Source organism: Lynx rufus, unplaced genomic scaffold (assembly GCF_022079265.1).
Source record: "Lynx rufus isolate CCGP_SWC_20201006 ecotype Redwood Valley unplaced genomic scaffold, mLynRuf1.p SCAF_8, whole genome shotgun sequence".
NCBI classification, from domain to species: Eukaryota; Metazoa; Chordata; class Mammalia; order Carnivora; family Felidae; genus Lynx; species Lynx rufus.
This window is the reverse complement of record NW_025814896.1, coordinates 102,920,825-102,936,802: the sequence shown is the minus strand read 5'-3', so window position 1 is coordinate 102,936,802 and position 15,978 is coordinate 102,920,825. Positions and strand designations below refer to the sequence as shown.

The window sequence follows — 15,978 nt, the reverse complement described above, 5'->3', positions numbered from 1 at the left end:
GCTACCACTGTGTTTCTCTATCCCTCTTGCTCCCCCTTTTCTTTTACAGCAAAACTATGCAAAGGAGTCTTGGCTACTCACTGGCTCCATTTTCTTGCCTTTCATTCTCTTCTGAATCAATTCCTAGAAGGGCTTTGTCCTTAAGCTCTGTCCTCTTGTTATGGCCACCCACAACCTCTTTTTCACCAGAGTCAATGGCCAGGTCCTCATGTACATGACCTCTCCGTATTTGTTGGACCTGCTGGACCTCCTTCTCCTTTACCCGCTTTCTCCTGTTGCCCTCTCCCTTCTCCTGGTTTTTCACTCACCTCACTGGTTACTCCTCCTCAATCTCCTTTGATGGTCTATTTCTTCCTTTCGACCTCTCTATGTTGTCGTTCCCAGGGCTCAGTCTTCAGCCATTCTTTCTTTTCCAGCAACTCACTCTTGTTAGGTAGTATCAGGTGACCCATGGCATCATACACTTTCTACATGCCAGATACTTCTGAATCTGAATCTAAAGGGAGATTTGGATTTTATATTCTGGTGGCTAATAGGTATCTCAAATATAGCTTGGTTAAAACAGAACTTTTGGTCCACCTCTTTCTCCCCAAAAGAACATGATATCTGCTGCTTCCCGAGGCTGCCCTATTTCTTTAAATACCCCAATTTAGCCAGCTACTCAGCTCTTAAACCTGAGTCCCCTTTGATTTCTCTCTTTCTCTCATCTGCTACATTTACTCCATCAGCCAGTTCTGTTGTTTCTATGCCCAGAATATATCCCCCACACTTATTACCCTGGTCCAGGATACTATTATTTCCTGCATAGTCCATTGCCACAGTCTCCTAACTGGTTTTTCTGCTTCCACTTTTGTCATCCTTTCTTCCTGTCCCCAGGCTCCATTCTTCACACAACAGCAAGACGATAAAGAATGCAAGAGATTATCTCTTCCGTGTTTAAGAACCTCCAATGGTTTTGCATGACACACTAGGTCCACCCTTCTTGCATAGAGACCTGGCCCTTGTCCCTCTCTCCTGTGCTCACCCTGCCTCAGCCACATTGGCCTTCTTACTGTGCCTTATTTATGTCAAGCCCACTTCTGACCTTGGGGACTTCATGTCTAGAAGTTCCCTTCTTTTGGCACACTGTTCCCCTAGATCTTAGCAAGATTGATACCTTATCTATATTCAGTACTCTACTTAAGCTACTTTCTCAGAGGGACATTTCCTGACCACCTTACCTAAAATAAAATAAAAATAACATATTTCATTGCTAACCCACCCAGTTATTCTCTATCCTATTGCTGTGTTTGGTTATTTTCCTATCACTGATGATGAACTGATCCACAGATGCTAGAGCTGATACCTGACGTTGCCCCCACCCTGCATTGTTACAGAGGAAGAAAAAAGGTCAGAGTTAAGAGTGGGCCCAGGCCTCTCACTCCAACCTTTAACCCCTCACCACGAAGTAGAGCTCAGTTAGGTGTTGTGTAGTCACCTGATGCCCTGACATCAGCTGTGGTCACTCCTGGCATTCATCCAGTCCAATAAACAGCATCAGGGCAGGCAGCCATGTGAATAGCAGAAAGGAGGCAGGCTTACCTTCACTTCCCATTGTATATTTGCTCTTCTACCCTTCAAGAAAGAAGAGAAGCCAGTCTTCCCACACACTGCTCCTCTCAGGAAGTTACATTGCTCTTGGGAATCGGGACCCCTGGGGCACTAAACAAAGGGAATGTCTCAGTCCCCAGTGAAGGTCTCGGCTTAGGGTGATTTCCATTTCTTAACTTCCAACAAAACTGAAGAAGGGCCTAAATAAGTTGTTGAATAGTAAGTCATTAAACATAATTTTTGATGATAGATGACTGACTATGTGATTTTGGCAAGTAACTTAGAAAGATTTCAAAGAATTGTGTGACGTAGCTACAATAAAATTCCTTTCATTCCTATCTATGTATTATTTATATGTACGTGTTTTCCCACTACCTATAGGATCAATGTTGAGTAGGATCATTCTAATTATGAGTAATATATAAATGTATGAAATAACTTTTTAAAAAGCTTGGTCTCATCAAGATATATCACAAGTAATCAATATGCATTTTTTTAAATAAAGAATATAGTCAGTCTCCTTTTTTTTTTTTTTAAATGTTTTACTATTTATTTTTGGGAGAGAGAGACAGACACAGCATGATCAAGGAGGGGCAGAGAGAGAGAGGGAGACACAGAATCCGAACGAAGCAGGCTCCAGGCTCTGAGCCATCAGCACAGAGCCTGACGTGGGGCTCGAACTCACGAACCGTGAGATCATGACCTGAGCCGAAGTCAGACGCTTAACTGACTGAGCCACGCAGGCGCCCCGCTAATAATCAATATTCATAATATGTTTATATATTTATGTTATTTTGATCAATTTTATGCTAACAATAATTGTAATTATGATTCAATCTAGAAGAATTTTTTTAAATTTAACGTCCTATATTTACATAAAAAATAAGTTTTTTTAAAGTTAAGTTTTGATTGAACACATTTTTATTATTGCAAAGAAGTATCATAGAATGATCAGTAAAAGGTTTTTAGGCATGATATGTGTTACATTATATTAAAATTTCATGGGAGAAATGAATGGATATATCAGTTCAAGAAAAAAAGGAATGTTGTTAATTTTCTCCCGTTAAAGTGGAATTTTTAGGTGTATAACATGTAATTTTTAGATGGATGACAGTAAGAATCAGTCACTGAGGTATTAGGATTTTGTTGGATATGTTTATAAGTGATGTAGCAGTTTTCTTTTTATGTCAAATTTACAGTATTCCAGAAATGATAACCTTTGTAATTAACTATTTAAAATCACAAAAAATTTTAGATTTTAACCTAAAACATGTATGTTGGCAAAGGGGTGAAGTCATAGTTTTTCAGAATTCTTGTAGGTGGTTTGTATGCTAAAATATCAGAAGACCAATATCTTACAAGGATTAGGGCCCTAGAAGGGCCTTTTGGGGGAGGAATTGGACTCACTGCTCTAGAAATGAGGCCCATGATGGATGGTGCATCGAGTACATTACATACTTGGGACAAGGGTCTCATCCCCAAGGCTAGGAGGGCACCGAGGCTTAGTTCCTCTACTTGACATCTTTTCCAGGTGTTCCTGATGTGTTGTATTTTATTTTACTTTATTTTTTGTTTCAGAGAGAGAATGAGTGGGGTAGAGGGACAGAAAGAGAGAGAGAGAGAGAGAGAGAGAGAGAGAATCCTAAGCAGGCTCTACCCTCAGCACAGAGCCCGATGTGGGGCTTCATCCCAGGACCCTGGGATCATGACCTGAGCCGAAACCAAGAGTCAGACACTCCACCTACTGAGCCATCCAGGCAGCCCAATGATATATTGTATTTTAAAGCCAAATACAGTGTGTAGATGCTCCTGTATGTATCTGGATTCCACACATCCCTCCGTTCCAGGGACTCATCCAAACTGAGCCGTCACACGCAAACCATGTGGACCGTCTGGCTAGGTGATTCTTCAGGTTGACTTGCAGTGTCAGGATGCTCAGGTGGTGGCTAGGACTCCCTCATCTCACACTTCTGATCCCTGGCATAGAAAGGATGTCATACCTTTTCTGTCTCTGAGGGCTGATGGGTTTGGGTGCCGGGATGGAGGTGAGGGGCTGGAGAGAAAGAGAAGCATTGGCCCCTTCAAACAGCCTGTGTGGAAGCTCAGGGCCAGGAAGAGGGTGGCTGAATACCAGTAACAACTGACACCTTGGTCCCCTGAGGGACCCAAGCACAGGCTTGCCCAAGCACAGGCTTCACCTGGATCCCTCTAACTGCAGCTGCCTTATTTGCCAGAAGGTGAGATGTTCTCAGAGACAGGGAGACCCCTGATTTGAGAGAGTGGCCCAGGCCCCTGGCACCCTCCTTGTCTACCTTTCCTGCTCCGTGTGCCTCGTTTCATGGTTTCATGATTTGCTTTCCAAGAAGGATTTGAATTTTCATGATTATTTGTGGAAGCAAACAATCATACTTCTACAAATAAGAAACATACTGCTTTGGGACTTCCCAGGGGGAAAATCTGTTCACTTGGCTTGCTCCAAAGTGCCAATTTAGAAGTCAGGATCTGGGTGAGATGTGATAAGAACTGGGAGGAGGCTCTGACTTTGGTTCTGCATCCCTGAGTGGGCATCACACCAGTTCTCTAAGTCATTCTCACCCTGGCTTCCAGTTGAATCAGATGTTTGTGGATAATTCAGCAAGGCTGTCCAGGGGGATGAGGAATGTGGCAGGGAGCCGGTCTGCACAGAAGGCAGGCTGACTTATCCTTCCTTCACTGGAAGGACATTGTAGCAACCACCCACCCCCAACCTAGATAGGCTCCCACACACCACTGCATCACTTACCTTCCCCCCACCAGATACTTGCTTACTCCAGCCCAAGCATATAGGATAAGCCACACCCTAACCGTGTGGACTCAAATTTATAAGCACTTGCCTCCTACTGTCTGGGTACATGGGATCCCCTTGAAAGCTGGTAGCTGGTAGGTGTGGTGTGTTACCTGCTGGCGGTGCAGACAAATCGACTTCCCAGCCCATTGTAAAGACTACCTACTTCCGTTATATTGCATGTGGTTGGTAGAGTGGGGGGAGGGTTCTGGTTCTGGGGAGGGATCAGATCAAATCATCTGATCCTTTCCACTTAGAAACAGGCTATTTCGGGGCTCCTTGGTGGCTTAGTGGGTTGAGCATCCATCCGGCTCTTGATTTCGACTCAGGTCATGATCTTACAGTTTCTGGGATCAAGCCCTGTGGTGGGCTCTGTGCTGACAGCTTGCAGCCTGCTTGGGATTCTCTCTCTTCCTCTCCGTCTTTGTCCCTCCCTTACTTGCATGCTTGCATACAGTGCGTGCATGCTGGCGCTCTCTCTCTCTCTCTCTCTCTCAAAAATAAATAAATAAATATTAAAAAGAATTAAGCGTTAGAAATAGGTTATTTTTCTTTTCCAGGGTAAGAACACCTAGTGCAGAGAAAGGGAGAGCTCTTATCAGGGAAAGAACTTGGCTCCAAACCAGGAATAGAATAGCCCTTGGAGGGTCAATTTTAGTCTTTGGCTCAGTTCCGAGAATTGAAACCCATGTCTTTTGAACATTTTAATGCAGAGGATTGAAAAAAATTATGTAAGTAATTCACAAATACATTCTTCTTGTAAAAAATTCAAGCATAAAGCTAAAGTTCCTCTTAACGACCTCCCCTCCTGCTCCACCCCCACCTTACCCTACCCCAAGTAACCACTATTTTTAGTCTAGTCAGTACCCTTCTAGAGTTCTCTGCCTTACATACTCTTAGAAGCACATGGCCATGCATTTTGGATGTGCAGTGCTTTTTTATGTAAATAGTATCATCCTGTGCTAACAGTTTTGCAGTTTGACTTTTCCTCTTGATGACTTGTCTGAATCTCTTTCCATTTCAGCACTATTAAAAACTTTTTAAAACTTACCATGGTTTATTTAACCTTTTCCTTACCAGTGGGCATTTAGGTTGTTTCCAGTTTACTTTGTTGAACTTTTTATAAACAATTCTAAAATAAACATCCTTGAAATTGTTTGGGGAAGGCACCAAACAGTGGAATTGCTGAGTCATAAGTCATGTTAAAAATAAATTAGACATGGGGCGCCTGGGTGGCTCAGTCAGTTAAGGGAGTGACTCTTGATTTTGGCTCAGGTCATGGTCTCAGCATTTGTGAGTGCCAGCTCGCATGGGGCTCTGCACTGGCAGTGCATAGTGGCCTTGGAATTCTCTCTCCCTCTCTCTGCCCCACCCCTACTCTCTCTCTCTCTCTCTCAAAATAAATAAAAAATATTAAAAAAATAAATTAGACATGGCCAAGTTTCTTTCCCAAATGGCTGTACCAATTTGCACTCATATAGTTGATTTGGAATCTGGCTTCCTATGAGGTTCAATGGCTTCAAGTTTGTCATTCTTTCTGGCGTGTTCTCCCTTTGGACCTGAGAGAGGTGGGTGGGATTGTATCAGTCAACCAAGGAAAGGGGACAGTATTACTGCTGGGGATCCCAGGGGTACTTCTGCTTTCTTCCCTGAACTGGCCACCAGCCTCCCACCAGCTCTATCATGTACTGGCGAATGAGCACCACTTGGGTACCTTCCCATCCTTTGCACTGCAGTTATGAAGCAGACAGAGTTGGGAGAAGGAGCTCTTGCCAGGTCGTAGGGCCTCCATCTAGCTCCTGTGCCCTAGATTGTTCTGCGAGTATTCTGAAGATGAGCAAACATTTCTAATAAATTTTATCTTGATAAACGAGCAATGTCTTGCAATACGAGTAGTATGTGATGCCGAACATCACATCATCACAACTGAGCCAATGATTCTTCTCTCTCTCTCTCTCTTTCTTTCTCTCTCTCTCTCTCTCTCACTGAGGGATTGTGGATGATTGTCTCCCATGCTCAGATGCTCAGTCTCAGGCTGTGGTGTTTGGCAGAAATCAGTGATTTTTCAGAATGTTGGAAGGTGCCCACAGCTGGCACTAGTGTATTTTTTGTCCCTTCAAAGCACCTCTGGACTACAGTCCTTTGCTTTTCCATACAAGAGTGAGCTTAGGAAGGCTTTGCTTCATTCTAGGTCAGGCTGCCTACAGATGTAGACCCTTTCCTCTGCTGCTTTATTGCCAGTTACATTAAATACAATATATGACAAGAGTTTATTAATGCTATACTGTAGTCAACATATTGGTGTGGAATGCTTTGTGATTCTTTTATAGCTGCATTATAGAATGCATATAGAATGGCATCCTATTGTATCGATGTCTCATAATTCATTTAGCCAGGCTCCCATTGATAGACACTTGGGTTATTTCCAATCTTTTGCTTTTACAAGTGATGTGAAATGAGTAATTTTGATCATGTATCATTTCACATGGGTATATTTCCACCTGTAGGATAAATCCCCATGAATGAAATTGCTGGGCCAAAGGGGTTGTTTATTTGTAATTTTCATAGTTATTATCAAATTTTCCTCTATATGAGTTGTACCAATTTATACTCCCACCTGTAGTATCTTAGAGTGGGGGTTTCCCCAGTCTTCCCAACAGGGTATCTTGTTAAACTTTGATTTTTGGTAATCTGATAGGATAACACTGTTATCTCAAAGTACTGTTAATTCAATTTTCTTTTTTTTTTTTTTTTTTAAATTTTTTTTTTTCAACGTTTATTTATTTTTGGGACAGAGAGAGACAGAGCATGAACGGGGGAGGGGCAGAGAGAGAGGGAGACACAGAATCGGAAACAGGCTCCAGGCTCTGAGCCATCAGCCCAGAGCCTGACGCGGGGCTCGAACTCACAGACCGCGAGATCATGACCTGGCTGAAGTCGGACGCTTAACCGACTGCGCCACCCAGGCGCCCCAATTCAATTTTCTTATAAGTTATGTTGAGCATGTTTTACTCTGTCCAAGATCTAATAGTATTTCCTTTTCTGTGGACTGCCTGTTAATACATTGTTTTGTTAGATTTTTGCCTATTGTTTTGTTGGATTTATGTTCATGTTTTTTCTAATGCTTTTGAGGGAACTCTTTATATATTAAACAAATTATCCCTTTGTGTGAGATACAGTTACAAGTATTTTTTCCCTAGGTTGTTTTGGTGTTTTGACTTTGCTGGTGGTGACTTCTGCAATTCTGAAAGTTTACTCTTTGCATCATTCATTCTTTATTCTTCACTCCATGCTTTTGATGATACTGGTCCCACTACTGAGAGTACCCTTTCCCTTCTTTTCTGTACAAGGAATCCTGCTCATTCTTCTAGGCTTGACTCATAGGTCGGTCCTCCTTGACCCTCTGTCCTTCACAGCGGATGTTGTCACTCCTCCTGGCTGCTCCTTTCATACTTTAGCTTACCTCTCTTTGCCAGGTTGCCTTATTTTTGCTTGTATATATCTGCCTCTCCTATCTAACTAGAAATGCCTTACCTGTCTTGTTTCTGTAGCTCTTAGTACATAGCATTTCCCTAATACATGTTTGTTGAATAAATGAGTAGAGAAATTGTTGGTGGCTGTTACCACCAACCCTTCCTCCCTTACTTCAGCTGATCCTGTTCTTCAGATGAAACTTGTGTACCAAATATCCTTTTCTTGAAAAATGGAAATGAAGGGGAGGGATAGGGAGGCTTGTCTTTGCTGGCCGGTGATGTTCCTAGGTATTTTGCCACGCTCAGGGACGAGGATTGGGCTTACAGCTTCCCAAGGAGAACTCTCATGGCCCCATTTATCTTTACTCTTCTGGATCAGATCCCAGAAAAGGCAATTACCACATAGAAAAAAAAATATTTTTTCAGTGAAATTTATTTCAGAATCATTGAAGCAGAGTGATCATACTTAATCATTCATAAATATTCCTATGTAAACAACCTGAGCTTATACATTTTTCAGCCTTGGTGAAAGGGCTTGGTATAAAGATGGCACACTAGTGCAAATTAAATTAATTTCATAGATATTGAAGGCTGGGCTCTTTTCACAGACACTGATGCTTCTTGGCCCTCTTGACTTAAATTAAATAGACTAACCCACCAATAAATAAATAAATAAATACTTAAGAGGTTGTTCATCAGAGGCTGGGCACAAAGGACAGAGGGTTTCTTTGAACCTAAAGTGTAATGGTTTCTGCCAAGGTGGCTTTGAGTGAGTAGAAGAGATAAAGGTGACCTGGCTCAGTAGAGGGGACCTGAGGATTGGCCCTGGGAAGAAGGGGTTATTCCTCCTGGCTGGCGGACAGATCTTCTTAGCAGTGATTTAAGGAAGACAGCTGTGCATTGATTAGATAATAGTGAAGTTCAGCCTGAGGCCATGTTTAAGCCCTTCTATTCCCCTTCCGCCAGCCAGCAGGGGTTATTCAGCACATTTGGACTCTCTTTAGGGTACAGGTCTCTTTAGGAAGCGCTTTCCATGATGAAGTCAGTTATATCCTGACCACCTTTGGTATTTCCTAGGAAGACAGGCATTTCTTCTGCTTGAGAGGTGCTGATGTACCAGTTGGGGAACTGGGAAGACTCAAATTCCACATTGCCCTTGATTTCTGTCTTGTTGAAGACAAATCGCTTTTCCATCTTCTTCTTTGGGTAAACTTTGGGGTCTAACATCTGCAGCAAAACAGAAATAAGAATTTTTATGAGGGAAGGGACAAAGACACTCAGGTAAAGTTATTCTCTTGTTCAGCTACAGAGGAAACTGATGAGTCATAGGACCAGGATCCAGACTCCTGATTTATCTTTGTGATACCAACTTTCTGTGTAGTGACTAAAAGAGCTTTTTCTCTTTTCTGAAACTTAATATCAAATGGTAGGGAGCATAACATAAGTGAGAATTAAAAAAAAACAATTTTTTTAATGTTTATTTATTTTTGAGACACAGAGAGACAGAGCATGAGCGGAGGAGGGCTAGAGAGAGAGGGAGACGCAGAATCTGAAGCAGGCTCTAGGCTCTGAGCTGTCAGCACACAGCCTGACGTGGGGCTTGAACTCATGAGCTGTGAGATCATGACCTGAGCCGAAGTCGGACCCTTAACCGACTGAGCCACCCAGGTGCCCCTATAAGTGAGAATTTTATTAAAAAGTGAACATTAGGTGAAAACTTGTAGGACTACCTAATTTCCAGGGACTTTTGCTGTATTTTTCTCTATGGCCCTGGTTAGAATGACTTCAACTTAGAATTGAAACTTTTGCTGGCAAAGCTGGTTAGGGGGGTGGGGTGGCAGGTGATTTTGAGAGTGGAGGGGATGACAGGTGACAGCTCCCTTGAATTGATTCATTTCCTAAGGTGTCATTTATCAAATGGAGTAGGCCTAACAATGTTATAAGCCTTCTAACCCTAACACTGTATAATCTGTTGGGTGGTCACAATGGCAGGACATAATAACATCAGCAAAATGACTTAATTTTCCGTGGTGGGAGTGAAAGTTTCATGCATTTGGTAGTTACATTAAATGTATTTACATTTATGCAAAATTACCAAGTAGATACGCTCCCGTATTTTCTGAGCAAAAAAGGTGGTTGTTTTGGAAATAAATGAGGGCTAAATGTGCTTCAGTGAAGCCTAGGAAGCCTTCAGCCCCTGGTACTCACCTCCAGCTGTAGGGTGGGTTTCCCGTCTTTCATCACACAGGACAGGTACAGGTTATTTTTCTTGATGCACAACACTACGGGTATCTTCTTACTATTTTCCTCCCCATGCACAAAGCTCATGCGGAACACCACTAGAGAACGGAAAGGGGCCTTGTGGTCAGGAACGCACAGCCATGCAGGGCTGGCCCAACAACTGGACCTCGAGCCCAGGACTCATACAATTAACATCTTCTGTGGGAACCCACACTAAGATTCTTATGGCCTAACAGACAGGATAACTTGGCTTGTCACAGACAGTAGCAGGGTTAGTTGCCTGATTTCATATTTTCTAGAAAGAAGGTCTGCAGGGGTTTCTTAGAGCCTCATCACAGTGGCAATGAAGAATTAGGGGGTCTGATTTTTAAATGCTGAAAGAAGGAAGCCATTTTGTGACTGGCCAGTGGTGTGCCCATCTGTACGGGCAGAACAATTTGATCAATGTGCAAGGCCAGAAAAGAGGTAGATCAGGGCTCCCGAAAGAAATCAGGCACAGATCTGTTTCAGGAACATGGAGCAGCAAGTGGGAAGAACTTGGGAGAGGTAAGGCTTAGCTGGGAAAAGTGGCTCCAAAGAGACGTTCATTTTAGTCTTCCTTAGTCATCACCATCTCATTTGGGGGCCTTGAGGTCATGCTCACAACCCAGTTCTGAAGAAACAGGTTCGTCCTGGCCTGGCTGGGATGCCTCTCTCCAAGGTCAGCAACCTTGGAAGGGAACAGCCCGCTTCTTTCAGCTGCTCCCTTGGCTGCCCTCTTGCATACAGGGTTCAGCCACAGTGGTGAGGTGCCAGGCGGATTCCCACAACTAATGGGCTCTCCAGACTTGAAACATTTGCTGGCTGCAGTAGAGAGAGATAAGCTCCTGCTTGCCAGTAAAATTTCCCTACAAGGAACCATCTGGTATTGGGCGGGAAGGATGTTTGGGTTAAGGGGGCAGGGTTGGGAATGCGGATGGACACAGTATCTCTTCACCATCCTAGTTTCAACCTCAACGACAGGAAAAAGGAACCCACAGGCAGTTAGGTCATGTCCATCAAATGACCCCTTTCTAATGGAAGCATTGACATTACACTATCATTCAAAGAGTTGGCTGGACAATGGTCCTGGGTGTGCTTGAGCATTCTAATTTCTCAGAGTCTCATCTCTTGCTAAAAAAATGAACATGCTAAGGGAATCAATCTGGTGTCCTTGCTAGGACCAAAACACAAATGTTTACCTGTTATACATTATACATTTTTCCACTTAGGTCATAATTTGCCTTATTGTACTACTTTGTTAAAAATGTGGAGAGTTAGCACAGGGTCAGGAGGCCAAGAAAGGAATCAAAACGTCCCCAGTTACCTTGTTGGTTCATATTCTGTCCATTGAGGTGGAGAGCCCGAAGCTCATATGAGCCAGACAGCACCAGGCTCTTTTGGCTTATGTCTCGGAACGTGTAGTCCTGTGACTGTATGGCCGCATCACACATAAAACCGTCATCCCACGTGTCACAGATGATGGGTTCTGAAATGTGGAGCATATATGCTATTTAGGAGAAAAATTGGAAAGGCAGGCCAGATGATGTAAGGCAGCCGAATTTGGTGTTTTGGAGGACATCTGACAATGTGTAGCTGGAGTTCGATTATAACACTGGTGGGGAGGAAGTTGGGGTGTGCGAGAACTCTGGACTTGGCATCCTGAGATGTAGATTTGGGCTGCAGTTCCACTGCTGGCTGTAGACTAACAATAGAGCTACTCACGTAAAATGGCAACGGCCATAACACTAGCCCAACAGGGACAGTGTGAGACTTGCAGGAGGTAGTGCAAATGAAAACCTCTGAGAATGGGAGAGTAACTGGCAAATGTGAATAGTTATGGCACTTTTGTGTTAAGAAGAGTTTCAGCTAAATTCATTTAGTTTCTAGGCTTCTCTGTTTTTCTCTCATTGCTGGCCCTTCTACATTTGAAGGACTTTAGCTTTAGGGTAGGTTAGTTGTCTGTTGAGTTATGGACTCTGAAAAGGAAATGACCAGAGATCTCCTGTCTGCCCTTGGTTCTCATTAAGTACCTTCTTCAAAGATGCAGCAAAAGAGGCTCTTCAGGTCCTCATCCTGGAGGGGCTGTGAGCAGGGAAAAGATATCTTCTTCAGTTTCTCCATAGCCACAATGACCGACACGGCATGCCTAAGACTCTTGTTGTCGGGCTGGTGGGAGATTTGCAACTGGATGCCCTCATCTCCCAGAAAACTGTGGCTCAGGTTTTGGAGGCAGCCCTGTGGAGAGACCCAGGAAGAGTATGTTAAGGTAGTTGGGCCAGAGAGCTCCCATTTTGACATCAGAGAAGTAGAAGGGGCCTTAGAGATAACTGAGCTTCTAATGATGAACTCTCTTCTCTCTGAAGCATATAGAGGTTAAGTGGTTTACCCAAGGACACATGGTGAGTTAGAGACAGAACCCAAACCAGAACTGTGGGCTTTCTGATGGCCTAGATGGTATTCTTTTAGAATAAAACCCATGTCTACCTCATTTATCTTCTTCACAAACTACTCCACCTGGCCGTATACCTTCTTCAACTGCGTCCTCTTGGGTCCCTAATGCTCTAACACTGTATATTTAATTTTTCATGGCAATGGTGATCATAACATTTTCTATTCATCTATGTTCATTCAACAGGTTTTTAATTATCCTATACAAGTTCTTTCTTTTTTTCTAAACACTGTTTTATAAGCATTCTACAAATACTTTACAAGTGGTTACTATGTGTGAAATACGTTCCCACTTTCCCGTTATTCAGAGAAACCACAAAACTGCATGAGGGCTTAAGTGAGGTTGCCCTGGTGGCTCGATAATGGTTTGAATGCTCAACAGTTAAAGAGGCCTCTAACAGCACAGAGGAAAGCTGAGTGAGAGAAGTTCCTGCTCAGAGCTGAGGCTCCAGATGAGGCAGAGGGAGAGACAGGCTATGGAAGGAACAGCAGGGAAAGAGCCAGACAGAGAAGCACCCCAACCCCCACCACCTCCCCTCAGGGCTGGAGTAAACCAGTTACTGGTTTTAAAGCATTTAGAGAAATAGGCTTTGAACAGCAATAGGGACTGACTTATTAGGCTAGAGGAAGATGCCATGAACTGAAGAAGAAAAAAAAAGTCAGAGAAAAGTGGCTGCTTGCTAATCTGTGCAACTGATCTGGCTGGGTTGATGGCACCTTGGAAAGTTATTAGGCCTCATACAGAAAAGAAGGGACATCCTGAACGTCAAAATGGCTCTCAGTAAAGGTGAGAGTCAGAGAAACACCCATTTCCTGGGATAAACTTAGCTATCACTGACAGTATTTCAAGACTGAAGGTTACAGGAGGCCAAGGGCTAAGAGATCATCTAGTGCATGCCCCTTATATTTCAGAGGTCCAGGGGGTGAAATGGCTTCTTTAAGGTCAAATAGCAAGTGAATGATTTTCTTTCAACTCCGAATTCATCTTTTTGTTTACGTCATCCACATCTTATTGTCATCAGCTCTATCCCAGGGAGCAAAAAGCTATTCTACCTTTAAAGGGGGCAGATGTACATGAACTCCCAAGGACTTCAGTGACTAATGTAGGCTGAACCCTCTCTTAAAAGGAGAATTAAATTTGCACTGGAGCCTGGGCCGCCTTCCAAACAAGAGATAGCAAACTTTATCCCCACAGCCATTCCTCCTCGCCCTCCATGAACATGGCCACCATCGCCAAGCCTCAGTGAGTGACTGTGGGAGCGATATCGTGCCATCTGCATCTGCCTCACTGGAAGAGGTGAAAGTCCTTCCATCACAAAATGCCACGGGAACAAGGTGGCCCAGAACCCTTTTCCTGGAGCCTTTCTCATGTCTTAGTCCCTCCAGGAGTTGTGAGCTTGGCCCACGGTCTCACCTTCATCTTTTCGGGGCCATCAGCCTCAAAGAACAGGTCATTCTCATCACTGTAATAAAAACAGAGAGATTGCTCAGTTAGTCTCCCAGACACGTTTTGTTTTCCCTTCCCTGCAAACAGTCTCCACTGTTAATAGGAAACTGCAAATAGCATGTCTCTTAAAGCTACTGAAAGCTGTTGGCAAGTTTTATGCTAATATACACGGGCAGCATGGGAGGCGGGGCAGATATCCTTTGTACTCTCTGTTGGAGCCTGAGACCTAACTTCCAGCCCAGTTAACATCTGAACTTTTCCTCTCCATCAAGCCAAACTTTGCCAAGGAGTCCCCTGTATTGTGCACTTGGAATCTTTTTTTCCTGTTTGTCATCTGCAGGAAGCCCCTGTAGCAACAACATCTGAATGTCCTATGCAGCCCCAAGGCTGGACTTGTAGTGGGAAATATGTCGTTAAACCAGGTTCACTTGGAACCCCACTTGCCACTGGAAGAGGCAGTTTGGCCAGACAAATCTGGTCTCCAAGCACAGATAACACTCCACTCTTGAAAGAGGAACCCTGCTCACATTGCTAGTCTCAGTCTCCCCACTGACCTGTAGTAAGCCATCATTTCACTGGTGAGTTCAGGTACTGCTGCCATGGCCATTTCAGAAACCTGGGTAAAGAGGAGAAAATGAGTAACTTCTTGCCAGGCCAGTCCCCACGAGGGCCGCCTTCTTATGTGAATTTCCCTTAGCACCTGCAACATGGCAGGCATGCAGAGAAACAGCCTTTGAATGAATGAGTGAATGTGTGAAAGAGCCTTCCTTTGGGTCCAGAGGAAACAGTTGCTAACCCAAACCCAAACCAGGAGTGTATTTGTTAGATCTGGAGCAGAGGCTTTGACACTGATCTCTCAGATGTCAGCTGCTACATAAGCAGTGCCCATTCCCAGAATATTTCACAAATCATAACCATAGTAGTACGTGTGGCATCTTTATAGAAAACCCAGCCCTTAGGCAGAGAGGAAGGGAGAGAGGGACAGAGAGACTTGATTAGGATTGAGTCATAAAGAAGAGTTAGTTCAAGTTGTACCTGAGTAATGAAGACTGACTGGAGAGAATAGAATCCCGGAGTGGGCTGCTGTGCCTCGAGAGATCTGCTCTCTGCCAATTTCAATCTCATTCTTTTATATTCTTTAAAAGCAGAAGTAGAGAGCTGAGAAATTTCCCCTTTGGTTAACTAATTTCACAATCAAGTTTTTTAAAAAAAGAATTGATGGGAACTTCTGGGAGAAGATAAAATGAAATAATTCTCTAGGCCATGGAAGGGCAAATGGTAGCAAATGATGACACATCTTTGCAAATGTGTCATTATGCAAATATGTATTGTTTTCCTGATAACAATTACATGAATGGTGTCAATATTAAAATACAGGATTTTCCTAGGTTAGAATAATGTTTTAATTTGGGATCTCTGGGGGCAAAGTGGAGGACATAGAGATACATACGCAAACATGCTTCCTCACTCATGCATTGTACTTAAATTTAGGAGGCTTCCCACTTGGAGATGGATTAAGGGGTAAAAAGAAATGACAGTAACCCTCCCAGTCTGTATTGAGGGTGCTGTTTTCTACTTTGGGAGCTCAGGGTCCATTATAGGAGCCTCTGGGGAGACAGTTGACCTCCTAGGATGGGGCAGAAAAAATATACTTATGCAGGGGTTAGGCTCCTGATGGGGCTGGGGGAACCTTGGAGACAAGCTCATGCAACCCTTTCAGAACAGGTGCTGGTACCCTAGCCAGTTACAAATGTAATCAGTATCAATGCTTGATGAACAGTGCATGAGCCTGGATTGAGAATGTATTTGAAAAGATTGTGAATAAGTCAAGCTTTCAGGAGCACAATTCCTCCTTAAAATGCAGATAAGATGTTTTCTGCTTAAAATAATTTTTCTGTTAACTCTGAAATGTGGACTATTTTTTTAAAGTTTAT

The 15,978-nt window shown here is 43.4% G+C and overlaps 2 protein-coding genes across 2 annotated transcripts in view; one reads left to right on the top strand and one right to left on the bottom strand.

Annotated features, from left to right (window-relative positions):
• The window catches only part of LOC124503034 (interleukin-36 gamma-like), a 162,959-nt gene that overhangs the window by 51,134 nt on the left and 95,847 nt on the right, over positions 1-15,978 (top strand). The gene's annotated exons all lie outside the window — the stretch shown is intronic.
• IL1B (interleukin 1 beta) lies at positions 8,303-15,137 on the bottom strand. Its single transcript, XM_047067753.1, has 7 exons — positions 15,080-15,137; positions 14,599-14,660; positions 14,012-14,060; positions 12,180-12,384; positions 11,474-11,635; positions 10,096-10,226; positions 8,303-9,114 (listed from the first exon to the last, which is right to left on the bottom strand). The coding sequence occupies exons 2-7, from the start codon at positions 14,649-14,651 to the stop codon at positions 8,905-8,907; spliced, it is 810 nt and encodes a 269-aa protein (XP_046923709.1). The 5' UTR covers positions 14,652-14,660; positions 15,080-15,137; the 3' UTR covers positions 8,303-8,904.

Coding starts and splice junctions, on each gene's coding strand:
- IL1B (XM_047067753.1), bottom strand. CDS start 14,651: ATGGCCATGGCAGCAGTACCTGAACTCACCAGTGAAATGATGGCTTAC. Junction 14,061..14,598: donor GAAATGATGGCTTACTACAG/GTCAGTGGGGAG, acceptor TTTTTATTACAG/TGATGAGAATGACCTGTTCT. Junction 10,227..11,473: donor ACAGAATATGAACCAACAAG/GTAACTGGGGAC, acceptor TCCGTTCTCTAG/TGGTGTTCCGCATGAGCTTT.